This window comes from Tinamus guttatus, unplaced genomic scaffold (assembly GCF_059628265.1).
Source record: "Tinamus guttatus ecotype Peru unplaced genomic scaffold, ASM5962826v1 Tinamus_guttatus_pri_ptg000148l, whole genome shotgun sequence".
In the NCBI taxonomy this organism is placed as follows: Eukaryota; Metazoa; Chordata; class Aves; order Tinamiformes; family Tinamidae; genus Tinamus; species Tinamus guttatus.
The window spans coordinates 727404-746690 of NW_028288682.1; the positions used below are offsets into that span (position 1 = coordinate 727404).

A 19287-nucleotide genomic window follows, 5' to 3' on the forward strand; every position below is an offset into this window, starting at 1 on the left:
TGAAGGTTTTTTCTTTTCCTACATCTGGCTCCAATAGGCTGCCTGTCAAAATAAGTACAGGAAAAGCACGTTGTACCTTCCCCTTCCCAGGGTGTCCCAGCAGTGTGGCTGTTATATCCTGCTGCAACCCTGTGCCCTGTGTGTTTCCCCATGGGTAGGAGCTCGGCCTTAAAGCATAGAGGAGACCTTAGGAGTAAGACATCATTACTGGGTAGCAAAATGTTCTTTCCATCCTCTCTGCAATGATAGGATGTGGTGTGACTTGGTTTAGCAATCCTTAGAAATGTCCTTGAAGCCACAGAAAGGGAGAGGAGTTGTTCCTTTTTGCTTAAATTTATGGTCAAAGAGTCTCCGAAAGATCTTCTAGAAAGCTGCAAACCTAAAAGGTTTTGACATTCACTATTGTGAACCATTTTGGCCCGCACAAGTCCTTTGCAAGCACAGTTCCACGTGGGATATATAACATTTTGACAATGGCGATGGTGCTTGCCAATGTGCAAAGCTTGGATTCCGTGTTTAGATTTCTTCTTCTTAGAAGTCCCCAGATCTCCCAATCAAAATAAATCCAGCCTTGTTTGGGTTTCCTGGCCGCCTGGCTCCTGCCGTGGCTGCAGCCCTACCGCACACACTGCAGCGCTGCTGCCGGCCCGTCTCTCCGAGCTGGAATATTTCACACCGACTCCCACCAGGAACTACTCTGCAGATAGCAGAGTGGCAAGAGATGTGACCCCACCGCGTCCAGGGTGCTTTGATGTAGGACAAGCCAGTAATGGAAAACTGCTGTATCAAGACAGCAGCCCCAAAGTCAGCGCAAAATCTGAAGCTGAAATATTGTTCCTTAGAGAGCGGCTTGAACTCTTTGCATGTTTAAAAGTCTGCTTTGTCCTTGCTGTGTATGGGATCTCTTCTAGATGTCCCCAGGTAGGGTTTTGCAGAGTCGATGGCCATCACAAAACGTGGTCGCCATGCGTGTGCCATCATTTCCCAGTGAAATTTGCACTCAGCAGACACGGATGATTCAGGGGACTTGTAATCAGATACAGGGGCTGCTTTGTGCACACGAGCAAGCTACCGCCTCAAAGCCCACTGCAAAATAAACACCTCAGCAAGGCTCCTTCCATAGCCTCTTGCGGTGCTGAACTTGTTTGAAGAAAAGAGCAGACAAGTGGCAAAAAAAAAAGTGCTGTCTGAAGTGGTTTGTGCTGCTTGGATAGCTCTGCAGCTGCTGGTACAGCCATCGAAGGTGCCACGTGTGCAGGTAGCGATGGGTGGCAGGCAGGAGATGTGGCCCCACCGCGAGCAGGGAGAGCTGGTGGTCGGCGTGCGTGTGCGGGGCGCTGGGCCTGCATCACCTCCCCAATGCACAACACGAGGTGCTTTCTGAAACGGTCTTTAGGTGCTTGGAGTCACTGTCTTCCCCTGAAGGACCCCCTGCCCCATGGGGTTGGTGGCCACCCAACACCAACTCCATCCAGTGTGGTGGCTCATGCACAACTGCCACCAGTTGCCCAGCTGCAGCCTGGGCACAAGCTGAAGACCTGACTCTGAACATTAAATTTAGGTCGAAGTTGCTGACTAGCAGTAACTGGAAATATCCCAGTGACACATTTTTTCCACTAGAACAATACCAGTCCTTACAGTGCTATTCAAATAATAATAACAATAATAATAATGAAGTATTTGCATATACAGATCCAAGGAAGCACATTGAAAAACACAGAAACTAAGAAACATTTCTTTTATTTTTCATGCTCGGAGTGCCTTTCCCAACTGTGCCTTCTATTGTGTATCATATATAACACTGCTCAATGCAATCTATTGACCCACCCAGTTAAGAATGTGTGAGTGATGCACAGCCCAGCGACTTGGCTCAATTGATCAAGGCGATCGCAGCTCACACCTCTGCTTAGTGATACAGTAGGTACAATAGACTCCATGAGCACTAAAAGGATACTTTGAGACTTAAATCTTAATTTGCCCTTTGAAAATAATTCACATATACTACTGCTTCTACTGCCTTGGGTCACTTCGGTCATTTTCCTATGAACTTACATTGATTTTTTTGTTCTCCAGCAAACCATACTAGTTTCAGTAGCAAATAAATCATCCTGTTCTCCCCTAACTAAACCAAACCTCTTGCAAATGTTTTCCCAGAAGGCTTGGATCTTCTCATGTAATTACCACCCTGTCTGCATGCCCAAAGGAGTGATATCTGGAACCGTCCATTGAAAATATGCCGTGTTTGAAGTGCAAAAGTATACAAAAAATACGATTTTATGCACGCTTACAAGAAATTAGAAGTCAGATGTAGGGAAGAGGAACAGACATGCTAACATCTTGGTAAAAACTAAGTAGATATTATGTACTTTAGTGCCACGTGGTCTTTGTCATGGTGATGACTCACAATGCCAGCTGCAGCGTATAGTAGGGATGGAACCAGAAGGTACCACGAGCCCCTGCAGAGAAGCTGATGCAGCTTACACCAGGTTGCACCCTCTGTTATGGTTGAAGGAGACCCTTGGCAGATAATTTAGATCCTTCTCCCTTAGCCCACACTATGTCTTTTGCCCATAGCAAGCAGAGCGAATATGGGGCTCTGTCCAACGTGACCTCTCCCACATTGCAGTTTTGTTGAAAACACTGTTACGCTCAGAAGTTGATGAAGCACCTGTCCCAGGACGGTACTACTTGTCCTTGTGCAAATATACAAAAGATTCTTCATCCTCCTTCCCTTTCTGTGTCTCACTTTATTACTGCTGTGGTTATTTGTTTCTGGACCACAGCAGGGACTTGCAAGCCAAATAAAGGCATGTGCTGCCAGCAGCAGCCCTGAGCAGCTGGACTGCTCCGCTCGAACCATTTCTTATTTATTAGTTGTTCCATGCATGGCATTTGCCCACATGTGCAGAGGCAGAGGCAGAGGCAGAGGTATGAGCAACATGCACTTCCCAAACCCAAACAGAGCCAGGAGCTGCAGGATCCCACCTTGCAGCAAGGTTTAAAGACTTTTTAGATGCATATATAATATGAAAGATTGGCCTGAAGCTGTTTTTTCAAGGCAGGAGCAACAGAGTTTTCCCAAGAGCAAATGTGCAAGACAGACCTGTGGCCAGTGAATCTTCTGTAGTAAAAAAAAATATGCCATACTAAAAAGTGTGTCACCTCCTTGGGGTTGGCCTCAGCCCAAGAGCACAGATGATGCTATGACCAGAAGTCTTAGAGCTGCAAAACTCTCTCCAGTGCTGCCTTACAAACAGCAGGGGATACTGCTTGGAAGCAGATACGGTTTTAACCTGCAACTGTTTTGTGTGTTCTTTTTTTTTCTTTCCTAGCCAAGAAAGGGAATGGGGAGAGTTATGTGGGAGACAGGGTCAAACATGTCAGGAATCAAATGTCTGCATTAGAAATGCCACCTTGCTCCAAATCAGCAAAGCAAAGAAAGGGTGCAAGACATTCTGGTTTCCTTTGCATCTGAAAAGATGCAGATCTGCATTATTTGTAAGAAAGAAAACAGTACGTGACATACAACAACACAACCTTGCTTCTAGTAAGGAAACCAGCCTGTCCAGGAAAGAACTTTCTTATCTCAGGATATTACTGAAATTAGGCCTCTGAGGCCGGCGGCTCTCGCAGCAGTGATTTAGAGGTCTGTTGGGTAATACCCTGCTTGGTTTAAAATGCGGCGTCGGAATTAGATTTAATTCTAACTACATGGCTCAAGCACCGAGTGTTTCGAGGTTAAGATGCAGCGTTCTCAGCTTTAAAGTCCACCCGAGAGTTATTGCTTGATGTTGTAAATGGACTTAGGGATCGTAGGAGACGGTTTTTCATTTCGGCTCTGATACAGTAAGCCACTTTAAACACTTGCTTATGTCACCCTGAAATAAAGGGGATTTATGTACGTGGTTAGGGGGCTTTGCTGGATCAGAGCATTTCTGCTGATTGCTGTTTATAGAAAGTGTGAGAAATAACCTGTGCAGATGTTTCTGGGCGATTCGGGAGCCTGAGAAAGGCTGGGAAATGCTGTTTTCAGCCGTCAGGAAGCAAAGATCTCTTCGGCAGGCCAGGAATTCTTTTGTCAGCTCTCAAGACAAAGCAGGGAAATTGCCGGGTCACCCAGCGTCGCGCTTTCCCTAACTCCTATCCCATTATTCCCGGCCTGCATTCAGAGTGCTTCCGCATCGCGGGCATGGAGTGGGGCGATAGGCACCCATGATGCGGGTCTTTCCCTCCTTCCAAGTCCACCCTGTGCTCCTTGCCCTTATCTGCGGGATAAGGACATGGATTTTTCAATGGCTGGGATAAGGAGGCTCGCAGGGGAAGCAAAGGCCTTGCGTGCGACATGTCCAATCAGCCCTACAAAGCCTCTGGGAGATGCTACATAATCTTCAGCATGTTTTTCCTGGCCCTTCCTCCTGCTGTTTACAGTGCAGGTAGTTCTCAGAGCTCCGGAGCACTTCTTGAGCACGGAGAGCCATGATGCATTAGAAGTGGTATTTAGCTCCCAGCCATTGCCCTGCACTTCTCTTTGCAGGTCCACTATCCTAAAGGATAGGATGCTCTAGGATTCACTATAGGATGTTCCTATTTCTTTGGGAATGTAATTAATTTCTCTCCTCCAGAAGTCCTAGCTGCAAGATTGTGTGTGCCCGAGGATATGGCCAGGAGATCCTTCCTAGGGGAAAGCCAGCTGGCTTGCAACTAGCCTCTCCCACTCCACATAAGTCTTTCCAATGGGAAATCATCACATACACAAATATAAATGGTGAAAGTGTCGTCCACTGTGTTTCTATGCATTCCAATGACAAATATTTGTACTTTCCTACTGTCTTATTTCAGGAAGTTCAGAACTGTGTCCCTAATCTTTTCAAATAAGACAGGTAGTATAGACCTCTGTTTCCTATATTGTCATGAGCCTTATACCAAATTAAACTATTTTTTCTCCCTCTTGAAAAGAATTACAAAGCAAAACCTTCCAATACTGTTTCAGAAAACATTCGTTCATGCAAAAGGCAAAACGAGGACCATGTTCAGCATAGACTGTGCTGTAGTCACTCAGCCTTACGTTCCTTGTGAGCATCTCCTCGTCCTCAGAGGCTCAACTGAACATTAGTCTGCCCAGTTTGGCCCTTTCTGGCAAGGAGGGAAAGCAGTGGAAATGCCTGAGCCCGGGAAGGAAGCGGGCAGTGCTTTGAACTGCATGGAAGCGCATGCCGGGGCAGGGATTGCAGCACAGGGCGCAAGCCCCTTATCTGGGAAGGCTGAATCACTTCTGCACCAACCATCAACTCATCCTCTTCCTTTAGGGCTTGTTTCCACTGAGTCACACACAGCGGTTTTCAAAAGCAATGAAGCCACTGGGGACAGTGTCCCCTGGGCAGAGCCTGGCCAGCTTCCCGGCCATCTGGGAGAAGAATTCACTCCTTCTTCCCACTAAGAGCTCTGGCAATGTCCCCTCCGCGTGCTCCTGGCCCTGGACGCTTGAGCAGAACTTGGCCACTTGAGTCAACTCTTGGGCCACCACCTGCAGAGTCATCCTCTTCCTCACCACAGCCACTGTCATTATTATTTATTAGGTGCTGGTCAAAAGCAGCTACTGGGAAAGATGCTCTATGAATACACAGAATGAAGAAGAAAAATTGTCCTGTCCTCCAAGATCTTGGTGTGTGAGTGTTAGACAAGAGGTGGCAGATGCCACACGAGCTAGCAAAGAGGCAGGACTGGTCACGGTGACAGGCAGCCCGTTGCAAGGCTGTCCCTGATTCAGCAAAGCCAAGTGCTGTTTCATGCACAAAATAAGCAGAAATGCGCTACTTTTTTCCTCTCTCCGTATAAGTTAAGCATTGCCAGTACAAAACAGTCAAGTGGGGGCAGCACGTCTAATCTAGTAGTTTGTTTTATTTTAATCAGAGGACCGTCATCTCTTCCTATCTCCTTTCAGCAGGTCTGTCCAAAGAACGGGCAAAATGGCACAAATTTCTGTGTATTCAGTACAGTAATTGCCTCCCAAATATGCAGCAAGCATTTAGGAAATATTCACTCTCCAATTATAATTTCTAATCCGAGTCATGGAAGAATACACTATATCCTCTTCATTTCTACAGTCACTGGCTAATGAAACATGCCGTGGATATTTATAGAACTGCCACTGTAAATAGCATTCGCATTTGGTGCCTCTGAGTTATTTAGTATGACGGTGCTTTCACCGAGAGGATTTTTTTCTCTTTTGAAAGGGAAAGGTTCCCTTTGGAGCCGTTTCTTCCTGTCATCTCTGCTGTTTGCATTGGACCTAACAGCCATGTGGACAGTTAGTGATAATTTAGTGGCAAAATGACTTGCATCCAGGGATTAGCTGAGCGTGGTGTGTGGATTTTCGGACAGTTTATAGGATGCTCCTAGGCAGTGTTTGGAGTTACGACAAAGATAAATAGGGAGCAGGGACGTCGCCAGGAGGGTTCATGTAAGATTGCAAAACAACTGTCAGTCTGTCTTTCCTAGGAAAACCTTTATATAAATATTTGCATGGGAGACTCCAATTGAGATTTAAATCTGACGCCTATGACACAGGTAACTAAAACATGCTTTTTTTGAAAAAAAATGCTAAGATCCAGAAGAGGCAGTGAGTACCCACAAGAGAGGCTTCCCTCCTGCAGCGGTCCTGTGTTCAGAATGAAGGAACGTATAGCACAGCCTGTGCTGCCACTGGTGGGTCTCAAAGCATTTTGCAAAGGAGGGCAATGTCTTTCTTGCCCATCTTCTAGCTACAGAAACCAAGGTGCAGAGAAAGAGTGTGCTTTGTGTGCGATCAGCCTTTACTCCAGGTCTACTGAAACCTTATCCAGGACTTCATCCACAGAAACACATTGCTTCGGCTCTACACATGCCTTATAAGTACCATCTGTGTTTGTGTATTGGAGATATATTATCTCTTGTCTTTACATATTCAGGCACATAAATGACGTGACTTTTTAAAAACATTCACATTCAGTTTCTCAAGCAGACTGGGGTCATGTTGCATGTGTAGGCACTAAAATAAGTGGCAGATTTTCAGAAGAATGTGATGTACTGAACTGTTTTGAAAAAATCTGTTATGTATTTTGGTGCATAATTTCCATCTGAGTTTGTGATGTCTGGCCCATGAAGTAAGCTCATTTGGCCTCTATTCACACATGCAATATGCAGTACTATGGATATGCAATACAAATGAACTGCCATACTAAGGAATTTGTTCAAACGGTCCCACCTCTTCACAGTTCATGAAAAGCATCAATAATTTGGAGACAAGCAAGGTTGTTGTGGATACAGCATCCCAGTTTCGTATGGAAGGTGCTCCTGGTAAAAGCACTAGAGCCCAGCTTCAGATATGAGAAATCCAAGCAGCAGGAGATGAGCAAGCAGCAGGTACAACTGCAGAGCTCATTTAGGAATTTTATCTCCTAACTTTAAATATCTAAAATTTAAGTGGTACGAAGTTAGATTCCCATAGCAGTCAATGGAAAGAAATATGTCTCCATGTCTTCTGGGACAAAAGCTCAATTTAAGATGCCCAGAATCAGCTGTCTGCCCAGGAGGTGTCTCTCTCTTTTGATCTTCAAGGAGATATAGATGGTTAAGGTAAATTAGAAATCTGTCTTTTTACTTTCTGGAGTTAGGGTAGCTGAATCTTGCTCCCCAGAGGAAATCTGGATGTCCTGTATTGATACAAAAGGCCACTGTCACTCATCAAGCTCACAGTGAAGCCTAGGAAGTCAAATGAACAGGAGTGGACTCCTACACTGCCCTTCCACGTGAAGTGTCCTTGTCTTGTGTGAACAGCTCTGCCCATCACTTCTCCTCTCTTTGCTTAGATGATGATTTTCCATGGCGAAGGGAAGGCTGTGCTCATAGTTTCAGTTTCCCCCTGTCCTTTTGTGTACAAGAACCTCAGGACCTGAAGAACCTCCTTTTATTCTTTGTAGACTTCATCTAAACTCTGATGTTGCTGAGTTCTTGTTTCTTGACATCCTGCTCCCACAGTCACATCTGGAGTCTTTGTTATTCATAGAATCATAGAATCATAGAATGCTTAAGGTTGGAAGGGACCTCTAGAGGTCATCTAGTCCAACCCCCGTGCACACGCAGGGTCACCTAGAGCACGTGGCACAGGGTGGCATCCAGGCAGGTTTTGAAGATCTCCAGAGAAGGAGACTCCACAACCCCTCTGGACAGCCTGTTCCAGGGCTCTGGCACCCTCACTGTTAAGAAAATTTTCCTTAAGTTCCTGTGGAACTTTTGATGCTTCAGTTTGTGGCCCTTTCCTCTAGTTCTGTCAGTGGCCACCACTGAAAAGAGACCATCCCCGTCCTCTGCACTCCCTCCCTTGAGGTATTTATATACACTGATTAGATCCCCTCTCAGCCTTCTCTTCTCCAGGCTGAACAGGCCCAGCTCCCTCAGCCTCTCCTCATAGGGCAGATGTTCCAGACCCCTGATCATCCTTGTGGCCCTGCGCTGGACTCTCTCCAGCAGCTCCACATCCCTCTTGTACTGTGGAGCCCAGAACTGGACACAATACTCCAGATGTGGCCTCACTCTTCTGATAACCCAGCAGTTCCTTAACTTGTCCACCAAGAGTCCACCTTGACATGTCCACAGCCTCCTCACATTGCAGCAGATAGAGCAAGATATTGGATTCACAAAGTGCCAGAAGCAGCAGTGTTCATGGAGACAGACTGTGCTAAATCAGCTCCTTCTCACTGTTCCTTGAAAACGTTCCTGTTTCTTGCTCTGACAAACTAGCCAAGTTTGTATTACTCTGATGACAGGAAAAAAGCATATACTCTGGGCTCCAGACATCTGGTGGAATAATAAACCAGAAGGGAGGGAGGGAAGAACCATCACGTTTTAGCTTACATCAAGTAGGAAGTCTGTCTTTTACTATTTGATTTATTTTATTTTATTTTCTGTAAAGCATCTTTTATTTCAAAGGGAAGTGAAAAGCACCATGGCTGTTTCTAAAGGGAAATGCTATAGCATATTTCCAATGGTTTGTGTATATTATGGCCCCTCTCAGCTTCAAGATGACAGCATGGACAAAACTCCGTGCCTACTATTCCATAGCCACAGGTTCATCTTTAGCCCGTGTTGGTCTCTGGGCCTGGGATGGGCTACAGTCCTTAGTCCTGGTTCCCCTGCTAGGAGCACCAGGGTGTCACAGCCTCTCCTGTCACTCAGTAATGTTTCATTTTATTCTGATGCTTCATCTTCCCAATGATTTGTGATTTCTTTAGGAAGCCAAGGCACTGAGAGGATGTAAAACTCAGGTTGGAGAGGATATGAACTCAGGTTGGAGAATTATGGGGAGCTAGAGAAGTTCCACATGGAAAGCAAGCCCTTTACCGCAACCCTAAAATAGAAAGTCAAACATTTTGTAAAGTTCTCCCTCTCCCTCATTGCTTTTTTTCCCCTCATTTCCACTTCATTGTAACCAATCAAGTATAACATGATGATGCAGGAAAGCTGGACCTTGTTGCTGTCTATCTGTGCCATCACGTTACATCTGTGATCAGGTCACTGCTGTATTTCCTGCCTTGGGTATGCTCATAATAAAATCCAAATATCAATGCACATTCACGGCCTTTGGGATACTGCAGATATCTGACAGTAAGAGGCCTAGAGAGATGCAGAAACAGAGCTTATCAACTCTGAGTTTTCACCTCCCATTTTAGGCATGGCACTGCTTGGTGTGGCATTCAAGGGCAGCCCTGCTCAGAAAATTTAAAAGTTTTCTCCTGAGAAGGGCAAAATGTTGCAGTTCCCTTCTGTGGAGGCCTGAAATGGCAGGCCTCTTGCATATCTTCATAACTGAGCTAAAAACTATTTAATACAGCGTTCATAGAAAAAAAAATCTTACTCAACAAGCCATACACCTTATGAAAAGCAATATTTTCTATAATATAACTTAGTAGAGGAACCTCTTGTAAGAAGACAATTTATTGCCGTGGCAGTAAGTGGTTGACATTTATGAGAAGTCTTGTTTTACAAGGCTTTCCTTTGGCTTGGATGCCAGCAATCCAGTTGTTCTTACTTGAAAATGAGAAGGAAACCAATATTATTTCATAAACATGATATTCCAGAGATGTTCTGGGGTAAGTAAGCATGCGGGTTGAGCCTGCTTGGACTCCATGGGCTCATACGTGGCCAGGACTGTAAATCTGAGGCGGGTTGCTGGTTGAAAGGCAAAGCTGGTTTTCCCTGAAGTTGCTTCATATTAAACTCTATCTCACAAGGCCAACTGGAGGCTCCTGAGCGCTGCTGGCACAACTGCATTTTATACTAGGGGGAAGAAGCAGGGACAGGAGCAAGGCTGGGTCCTTCCCAGAAAGATGGATGTAGGACAGAGCTGGTCATGGCTGAGATGAGGGTAATGCTGCTGGGGACCTGGTCCAGCCACTTCCCACCACAGCAGTGGGCAAGCACTAGCGAGGACTTCTAGGGATGTGACACAGGCCAAGTTGGAGGTAGGAGGATGTTCTCTTGTCCTCAGCTGGGGTCTCCTTCGCTTGCGCCCGTAACATCCCCTGCACTGGAACACGTTGGGCACTGTCGAACTGCAGGAGCTTGTGACTTTTAACCCTCGGGACTTGTGTCTGAAAGCAGATCTGTCCTCAGTTAACCCCCTAAGTATGCCAGCTCCTGGAAAGGCGGCTTTGGATCTGGGAGCCAGCCCAGATGTCGCCAGTGGAGAGCATGATTGGTGCACGCAGAAGGGCCCTGCACGCTGCGACTATTGGTAGACTGCATCCACCCTGGCAGGCTCTCGGGGAGCCTCTGCTTGGTTTTGGCAGTGCTTGAGGCCTTGTCTTGGCGAGACGCATCATCGCGATGAGCAGCGGGTCCGTGTCACGCTTGGGAATGTAGCTTGGCCGGAGGGTGGAGCATTCCCTGGAGCTGCCCCCCCCGGCCAGGGTCTTGGCGTGCATGACGGCAGGGGGGACAGGCAGCCAGGGGGCTGCCTTTGTGCCTAAGGCTGCCTCATGCTGAGGAAGAGATTTCCAAGAGCAAAAGAGGCTTACGAGGTACATATCCCATTAGCAGGTAGTGGGATTGTGGGCTTTCTTAGGATTGTGTGGGTGCACGCTGAGGGCTTTGCTGAGCTGGGGCTACAGCTAACTTACCACGCTGCGTGCAAGGAAAGAGTCGGGAAAGGCCTTGATTGACTTGACCGAGGCCTTGACTGACGAGTTTCATCAGGTCACAGTGCATGGTATTTCTTTCCATCCCAATCTACAGAAGCTTGGAAGGAATAGTTTTCTATACATAAAAGTTTTATCGGTAGTATTGTACCCCTTAACACTTGAAATAAGCTATACCAGTACGGAAGCACACCTCTGGACCAAGATAATGTCACAAGCAAATGCTGTAATGCATCTCAAGTAGGATGGCTCTCTGGTGTGGGACAGCCACTCTGAGCAAGGTCCAAATGAGTATAACTCCAAGGAGAGCAGAGATAGCTGCAGGGAGGAACTTTATTGCAGCCTTTGAGCTATCTCAGAGATGTCTGAATGGAGTATTGAGTTTTCTGCAAGCTTGTGTGGATGTTCCTCTCCTGAAGTACGTGTCTGCTCTCTCTTTCAGATGACGGAGGGCCGCAGATGCCAAGTGCATCTCCTCGATGACAGGAAGCTGGAGCTCCTTGTTCAGGTAGGAAACCTGCCTTCGGCAATGCGAGAATTGCTGCTACTGTGGCTGCTGGGGGGAAAAAAGGGTTTCTAGTGAGCTCAGGTAGCAACATCACACTACAGTCACATGCCAAGCTCAGGGGAAGGATTTGCAAGGATGGATCTGCATGGAGGGCAATCTAAGACTGCAGCATGGAATGGCTGTCCTGGGCTTCAATGGGGGTAGCAGGACCCCCAAGGTGGTGCATCCCCACTGAGAAACACCAGCAGATGGTGTTGGAAAGGGCGGGAAAACACAAACATACTTCAAAATGAGTTTGTGCTCCAGCTTCCTTTTTATTCCTTTAAAAAAGGAACAAAGAAGAAAATCGGAAAAAGTTTGAATCTGTTGTAATGATGGGACCCATGGAAGGTGTCCTCTACTGAGCCTTCCTGACACTTTTCATGCTTCTCCTGGAGATCACCAAAGGGTTAATAGCAGGAATTAGAAGAATGTCTTTTCTTTTACTGCGGCTGCTGGGCCTGGCCGCAGGCAGCCAAGAAGCAGGAAATGAAACTTCCCATCGCACTTGGATTACCAACCGCTGGCCGATAAACTCAGGGCAGGCAGGATCTTACTCCAGCAAGCGGTGAAACCTGAATGGGGATTTCTGACAGCGACTTGAATCACAGGAAATGCAGTTCAGCACTGCTTTCTGGAGAGTTGCTTAAAAAACACCATTAGCAAAATGTTAATGGGTATGATTTTTTCAAGTACTTAGTCACTCAGCTATCTAAGTGGCTCGACTTTCAGAGACATTCAGCGCACACGTGCTTGGTGCGGTCAGGGATCACCCGAATAGCTGGGAACAAACTGAACTGGGGCTCGGAGGAGAATAACGAAATCCCTATGACTAATTAGTTTAAGCAAAGCATCGCCCTGATGCTGTGGGATCACTGCAAGGCTGTGGGTCCCTGCACGGGGTGGAGGATCTCAGCTCTGCAAGGCTTAGCAGATCTTTCCATGGGCATTGCATCCATGGGCACATCTTTAAACACTAATTATCTTCATCAGTAGCATGTGGATTTGGACTCCTAATTCACACAGATGCTGTTGAAATTTTTGCTAGTTCAATGAAAACAAGCTAGCCATTTAAAAACAGCTCTAATAAAGCATTGCTCGTGATAAGAATAACCACAGTCTAAAATGCACTGCTGGAAATGTACTGGAGCTGACTACCCAACCAGCCTGCTTACTTGGGGTCTTCACCAATAACATTTTGGTTACAATAAAGCTCATGAAAGAAAGCACAGTGAAGCTGACACTCAACGGGAAGGGTTTGGAAGCAGAAGCAATACCATGCGATTTGTTAAGCGTTTGATCACACCTTCAATGGGAATTTCCAGTGATCAATATAGGAAGCAAATTGCTCTGTAAATCACACTAACTAGTTTGCAAGTAACCCATAGCTGAATTTTATTTATACAATAAATTGTTTCACTGTTTTCAAATAATGTGGGAATGGGGGAAAGCCAGAAAGTGATTGTGAAAAATTCATGCTCATAAAAAGCAGTAACCTTTGCTATGTACAGGTTGACCCAGCTCTTTGTACAGCACCATGCTGCATATACACAGCATTGTACACTGAGGGATCTCAGCTGCATTTCTGGTTAAATGAGGCTCTTCAAGGTTGTTCAGCATATTGTGTTCACGGAGATAACAAATAGATTGCTTTTGGGTGGAGCGAGAGGAAGAGGATGTTTGGATTCGTATTGTGCCTGTGCTACTGATCTTGGTTGCGGACGTGGGTGAAACGCTTCAGGTCACTACATCTTGGCTGCCTGCAAAGCACTGACGAAGCCACCAGCTTCATGGTGGCCTCAGGGCTGCCACTGCTTCCATGAGCAGTGCTTGATCCAGGGAGGTCCCTGAGCCTCCCTCCAGGAGTCACGTGCACTTGGCCAGGGCGAATCCCACCATCCAGCCCTTATTGTCTGGGGCTTGTGCTGAGATCCGAGATAAAGGTTGCTTTTGTAAGTTCTAAGTAGCATTATATTTGTTATTACCTTATCTCATAGCTGAACTGAATCAGAAGCTGTAAATAAAACGTTCATCCAAACCAGAGCTTCTGGCTGTGACTTCAAAGCTGTGTTTATCTGTGGATGTCTTGCCATGAGCTGAAACTGAGGCTGCTTTGCTTAACATTATGTCTTGAAAGAGAAACTTCCATAATTGTGTCGGTCCTTAGCAAACAAATCTGCATTGACTTGACTTGTGCATGACCAATCTCCCAAATTCTCATGTGAAATTTGTCCCTTCCCACCAACCTTGACCTTTCCTGGAAGCTCCTCTGTAGCAAAGCTCACGCTCCTATGGCTAGTTTAAAAGTGACCCCTGGGAATCAGGAGAACTGGTTGCTGTCCCATGAAAAAGGCTGAAATAATACCATAACCTGGAGGTGGCTTCACAGCTGTGTGTGTGGGTACCAAGTGCCTGGCTTGCAGAAGGGTGAGGGATCATGCTCTGTGAATGGGAAGTGATTGTATATCCTTGTGGAAAAAGAAAGGAGAAGGAGTTGGGTCAGATGGGACTAGGGCGATGTGTGCAGCTCCCTTGGCATGGGTGCAGGAGGGCTCCTGGGGCATCATAGAATCACAGAATGCTTAAGGTGGAAGGGACCTCTAGAGGTCATCTAGTCCAACCCCCCTGCACACGCAGGGTCACCTAGAGCACGTTGGACAGGACTGTGTCCAAGCGGGTTTTTATGATCTCCAGAGAAGGAGACTCCACAACCTCTCTGGGCAGCCTGTTCCAGTGCTCTGTCACCTTCACTGTTAAGAAATTGTTCCTTAAGTTCCTGTGGAACTTTGATGCTTCAGTTTGTGGCCCTTTCCTCTAGTTCTGTCAGTGGCCACCACTGAAAAGAGGCCGGCACCATCGTCCTCACTGCCTCCCTTGAGGTACTTGTAGACACTGATCAGATTCCCTCTCAGCCTTCTCTTCTCCAGGCTGAACAGGCCCAGCTCCCTCAGCCTCTCCTCATAGGGCAGATGTTCCAGGCCCCTGATCATCCTTATGGCCCTGCACTGGACTCTCTCCAGCAGCTCCACATCCCTCTTGTACTGGGGAGCCCAGAACTGGACACAGTACTCCAGATGTGGCCTCACCAGGGCTGAGTAGAGGGGCAGGATCACCTCCCTCGACCTGCTGGAGACGCTCTTCTTGATGCACCCCAGGATCCCATTGGCCTTGTTGGCCATGAGGGCACACTGCTGCCTCATGGTCAACTTGTTGTCCACCATGACACCCAGGTCCCTCTCTGCAGAGCTGCTCTCCAGAAGGTCAGTCCTCAGCCTGTACTGATGTCTGGGGATCTTGAAACCATGCAGGCCAGTGACTTGAAGGAGAGAGACTGTATTCCTCACCCAGAGGAATGCATCTGGGAATGATCAGGGCATGTGCAAAAAGCAGTGTATTGAACAAAATCTACTCCCGTTTTGTCTGCAAATTAGCTGTGATGGAACTTGGCAATTTATGAATATGTTGCTTGACATCTATCAATTTATGGTTAATGGGGACCATACGGCAGCCTGCAGGACGATGGCAAGTGGTGGGGGTGCTCCTGTGGTCGCTTGGAGGAGTCAGCCTTGGCACGGCGTGACAACTCATCCAAAAACACCAAAACGTTTCAGTACCACAGAATTTCCCCCAAAACTAGGACGACTCCTCAGGCTGGCCACACAGATCTCTCCAGTGGGACCTGTCATGCATGTGTGCCTTATTTTCATTGCTGATCCCCAAAAGTGAGCTTCTGGCTCAAAGACAGCATTTATAACCCTTTCTGGGAATGCTGGCTGGTTTCAATCTTGGCACGTAATGCAAGGGTTGGAATTACCACCATGGGGCGAGGGCTCCTGCTTTCAGTCAGTCCAATGATGTCAACTAAAGTCTTCTCTCCCAAGCTGAGCAGTACAGCAAGAGCAATAAAAATAAAATAAAATAAAATAAAATAAAATAAAATAAAATAAAATAAAATAAAATAAAATAAAATAAAATAAAATAAAATAAAAAAGCAGAAACAGAGGCTTTGCAGATAAAAGAAAACTGTTTTGTCAGATAAATACTGAAATTTAGAAGGTCTAATCATGAACTAGGCAGAGTGTGATCATATGGAAATCTCTTCCTGAGGGTGTGAAACACAAAGCCTGTTTGACTTGGGATTATGGGGAAGAGTTGCATTTGGGATGTGTTTCGTTTGATAAATGCCTGTTGATGCTCCGTTGTGTGTGGCAAGTTTACATCGGATTTTTTTTTCTTTTTGACAGCATTTTCTCTCTGAGATGCAGCAGCACTCGGCTCCTCAGATCTTCTTACACTCTGTTTTTTTTCCCCTTTCTGCTTCTGTTTGATGCGTGTTTAGTTTCTAATGCAAGTTTTTTAGGAGGGTGTTTGGCTTTATCCAGCTAATCCTTTGCAGTGAGCAAGTCCCTCTTTCCTGCTTCTGAAAAAAATGGATTTGCTCACATCTCTGGCACACTAGCTGCTATATTATTTCCATGTGGCTGCATATCATTTATCTGTTGCACATGGAAGGTTTGCGTTGCTCTGTGTGAGGGTTTTACGTAATTGGCAATTTGCTCCTTTTTGGGGGATTATAAACATACAATATGTGGGGTTTTATAAACATGGCTTTCCATGTGCCATGTAGAACATCCTTTTCCAATTTCTTTGCCCTGCCCATGCTACCTTGGAGTCCCATGGGGGCCAGGACTTGCCTCTGCTGTGCTTGGCATGCCAAGTGCTCTTGTCAGCGGGGATGGCGCCTCGTGGGCTGGTGACTCACTGTGGGGACATTGTCACCAGCTTGTCCCAGCCAAGATGTGCTCAGGGCATACGGTTGTCCCTCATGCCACCAGGCTCAGCCTCTACTGCCCCAGGCCTGGAATATACGGTATCTTTGTGGGGCAGTAACTTAGTTGTTACCGCTAGAAGTGGTAAGAGAGAAAAATGAAATGTTCCTCCCCTCTTCAAAAGATGGTATTATGGTTTTTCTCTTGCTTATTGCTTATGATCATGGAATCTCAAACAATGAATTTGCCTGTTTTTTGCCCCACACTCCTGTTCTGCAGAGTGCCAGGCACAGGCAGGACGGGTCTGGGTGACCTGGTGGCCCTTTAAAAGGAGTAGCTGCTGGAGCCGAGCAGAAACACAGCCCTGACCGTAAATGGAGACATTTTTGGGTGTCAGAGCCATCCTGGCGATGTGAGAGAGTCGCCGCGGCTCCCTGCAGCGTTGCAGGCTTGGCTCCAAAAGTGCTTTTAACCGTGTCCACATAGGGAAGCAGCGCCCGGCTGGCAGCAAGGAGCACATGTGGGTGAGAAGGGGACGCTGCCCTGCCGGCTCCACGACCGGCACAGTGGGGCTGGAACGAAAAGAAACATGTCCTTCCCATAGGGCAGGCAAATAATCCGACACCGGACTGACCCCAAGTGGAGTTTTCCGCTAGGAAAACCCCTTGTGCTTAGAAACTGTGTGAAATTTGGTTTTAGGTCATAATTCAAAATAGGCCAGAGCTGAAAGAATGTTTGGATCTACATGCTGGAAAGGAGGCTTTATTTTCCCTGTCTGCAACACTAAGTCTCCTGACTTCAGAAACAAATCCTGATTTACTATAGTGAGAGTAAGACTGTAGTCCAGCTCAGGAAGTATTTGGAAAATTGCAAAGTAGATTTCTGAGCGCCTTTGGCATTAAAAATTACTGAGATCAACAGCTTTGGATTGAGATGGGAATCTTAGAAGGATCCTGCCAAGCAGCGTCTTGAGTCGGATTTACATCACCGGAACAAGCTGTGCGATTCCCCCTCAGCAGCCTGTCACTCCTGATAGATTAACTGTGCTCAGCTCTCTCTTCTGGGGAAAAGACTCCGTCCTGACCTTTTGCTAATTCGCTTGTCTCCATCTGAGAGTTTTGATGGTCTCTGGTGCAGCGAGAGTGACTGTAAATGGGGTAAATACTGCTTGGTTGCTGCACGGTGGGAAGGTTTGGTTGCTGCACGGTGGGAAGTGATGGGTATTGCTCGGCTGTGGGAGACAGGCTGGCCATGCACATGAGCACTCTCATTAAGCGGCCACTGAACTATGAATTTAGAGCCTTTCTGCTGAAAATTTGGCTGATTACCTGAAAATTAGCAGTGTTTAGCAGTGCTTTGAAGGATACGTGGTGTTAGGAACTTTGTTGGCTTTCCTGGCCAGCACACCTCCCTGAGGCACAACCCTAGATGTTGCCTTAGACCAGATAAATGGATCAATGGAAAGAAGGACCAAGAGAACTAGGTCTGTTCCCAAACCCCTCAGTCTATAAGCTGCAGCAAGCTGCTCCGCTGACCTCCTCAGAAGTTACCACCACTAGCCTCCATGGATTACCCAACACGTGGGGTCAGTCCAAAGGGCACAGCGGCAATGCCCAGGAGGCTCCAGGAGATGCTTGATGGCTGATAGAAACATATGGGAGAATCTAAATGCATGGAACAAGAGCTGCAGACTACCAGCAACCCGAAGGCAGATAAGACAATTTCCTTGGATATTAACTCAAGGAGGTTTGCAGCTTTGGAATCCATGAACCAAAAAGCCAACAGTGGTTAAGCCTGGAGGGGAGAGTGTTCACTAGGAAGAGCAAACAGAAGAGCACAAGGACAGAAAAAGAAAGAAATTCAGCATGCCAGGCCGAGAAGCTTAAGATCTAAGAGGGGTTGCAAGCAGGGTGGTGTGTGCGCATCAAGAGATGGTTGGACAGACCAATTTAAGAGGAAAGGATTGGTTATGAGGGCAAAAGTGAGACAGACATGGTAGGCAATGGGGAGCAAGCTGGTTTTTGAGGTTTCGCATGAACAGGATTTGAAGAGGGGCTTCAAAGGGTTGCGAAGCACTAAAGCACTGATGAGCAGTGATCCCAAATGGACGGCACACATGGAGACCCTCCAAAGAGAGCCACAGAGAGGATCCGTGCATGTGGCTGAGGTCGTTCTGGTCAAACAGCCCAAAAGAAATCTCACCTGCTTATAGATCTGGAAATTAATGAAACCCAGCAGGGATAGCTCAATTCCTCCAGGCTTGTTGCCCAGTGGCCTGTGGGGAGACATAGGTTTAGGAGAAGATGGGACAAATGGAGGCAGGAGGCAATAACCATTAGGACCTTGAAGAAGGAATCAGATGGTTTCTGACTGACCTTGCGGCAGAGGGAAGGCCGTGGGATCTGTATGGGAGGTTATCCAGTGTGGATCAAACTTCCCTGGCATGGCAGTGCTGCGCATCCCCCGCTTTCTAAACCATGGAGTGAAATGAGAGGGTGATTTCCAAGGTCCTGCATAATCAATATCCCTGTTATCAGCCTTGAGAATAAATTACATTTAAACTAATGCAGGCTGGGGAGCTATCCATGACCTGTCAGGAGGCAGATAAGCTGAAGACATATGTTTATTCATACTACATATACTGAGAGTTGGATATTCTTTACAGATGGTCAAATATGAGTGAAAATATTCTGTGTTTTTTTCAGTTTTTTTCCATTAAAATTTGTCAAATAGTCTCAGTGTTGTACAAAGACAAGAGTTTTGCAAACTTGCTGGGATTGCTGGTGATTCTTCCAGT

At 46.7% G+C, this 19287-nt stretch overlaps 1 protein-coding gene across 3 annotated transcripts in view; it reads left to right on the top strand.

Annotated features, from left to right (window-relative positions):
* The window catches only part of LOC148595165 (FERM domain-containing protein 4A-like), a 199986-nt gene that overhangs the window by 136044 nt on the left and 44655 nt on the right, over positions 1-19287 (top strand). For all 3 annotated transcript variants that reach the window (XM_088522090.1, XM_088522089.1, XM_088522091.1), the window contains exon 2: positions 11617-11682. In XM_088522090.1, the coding sequence (XP_088378216.1) occupies positions 11617-11682 (66 nt within the window). The remainder of the gene's footprint in view (positions 1-11616; positions 11683-19287) is intronic.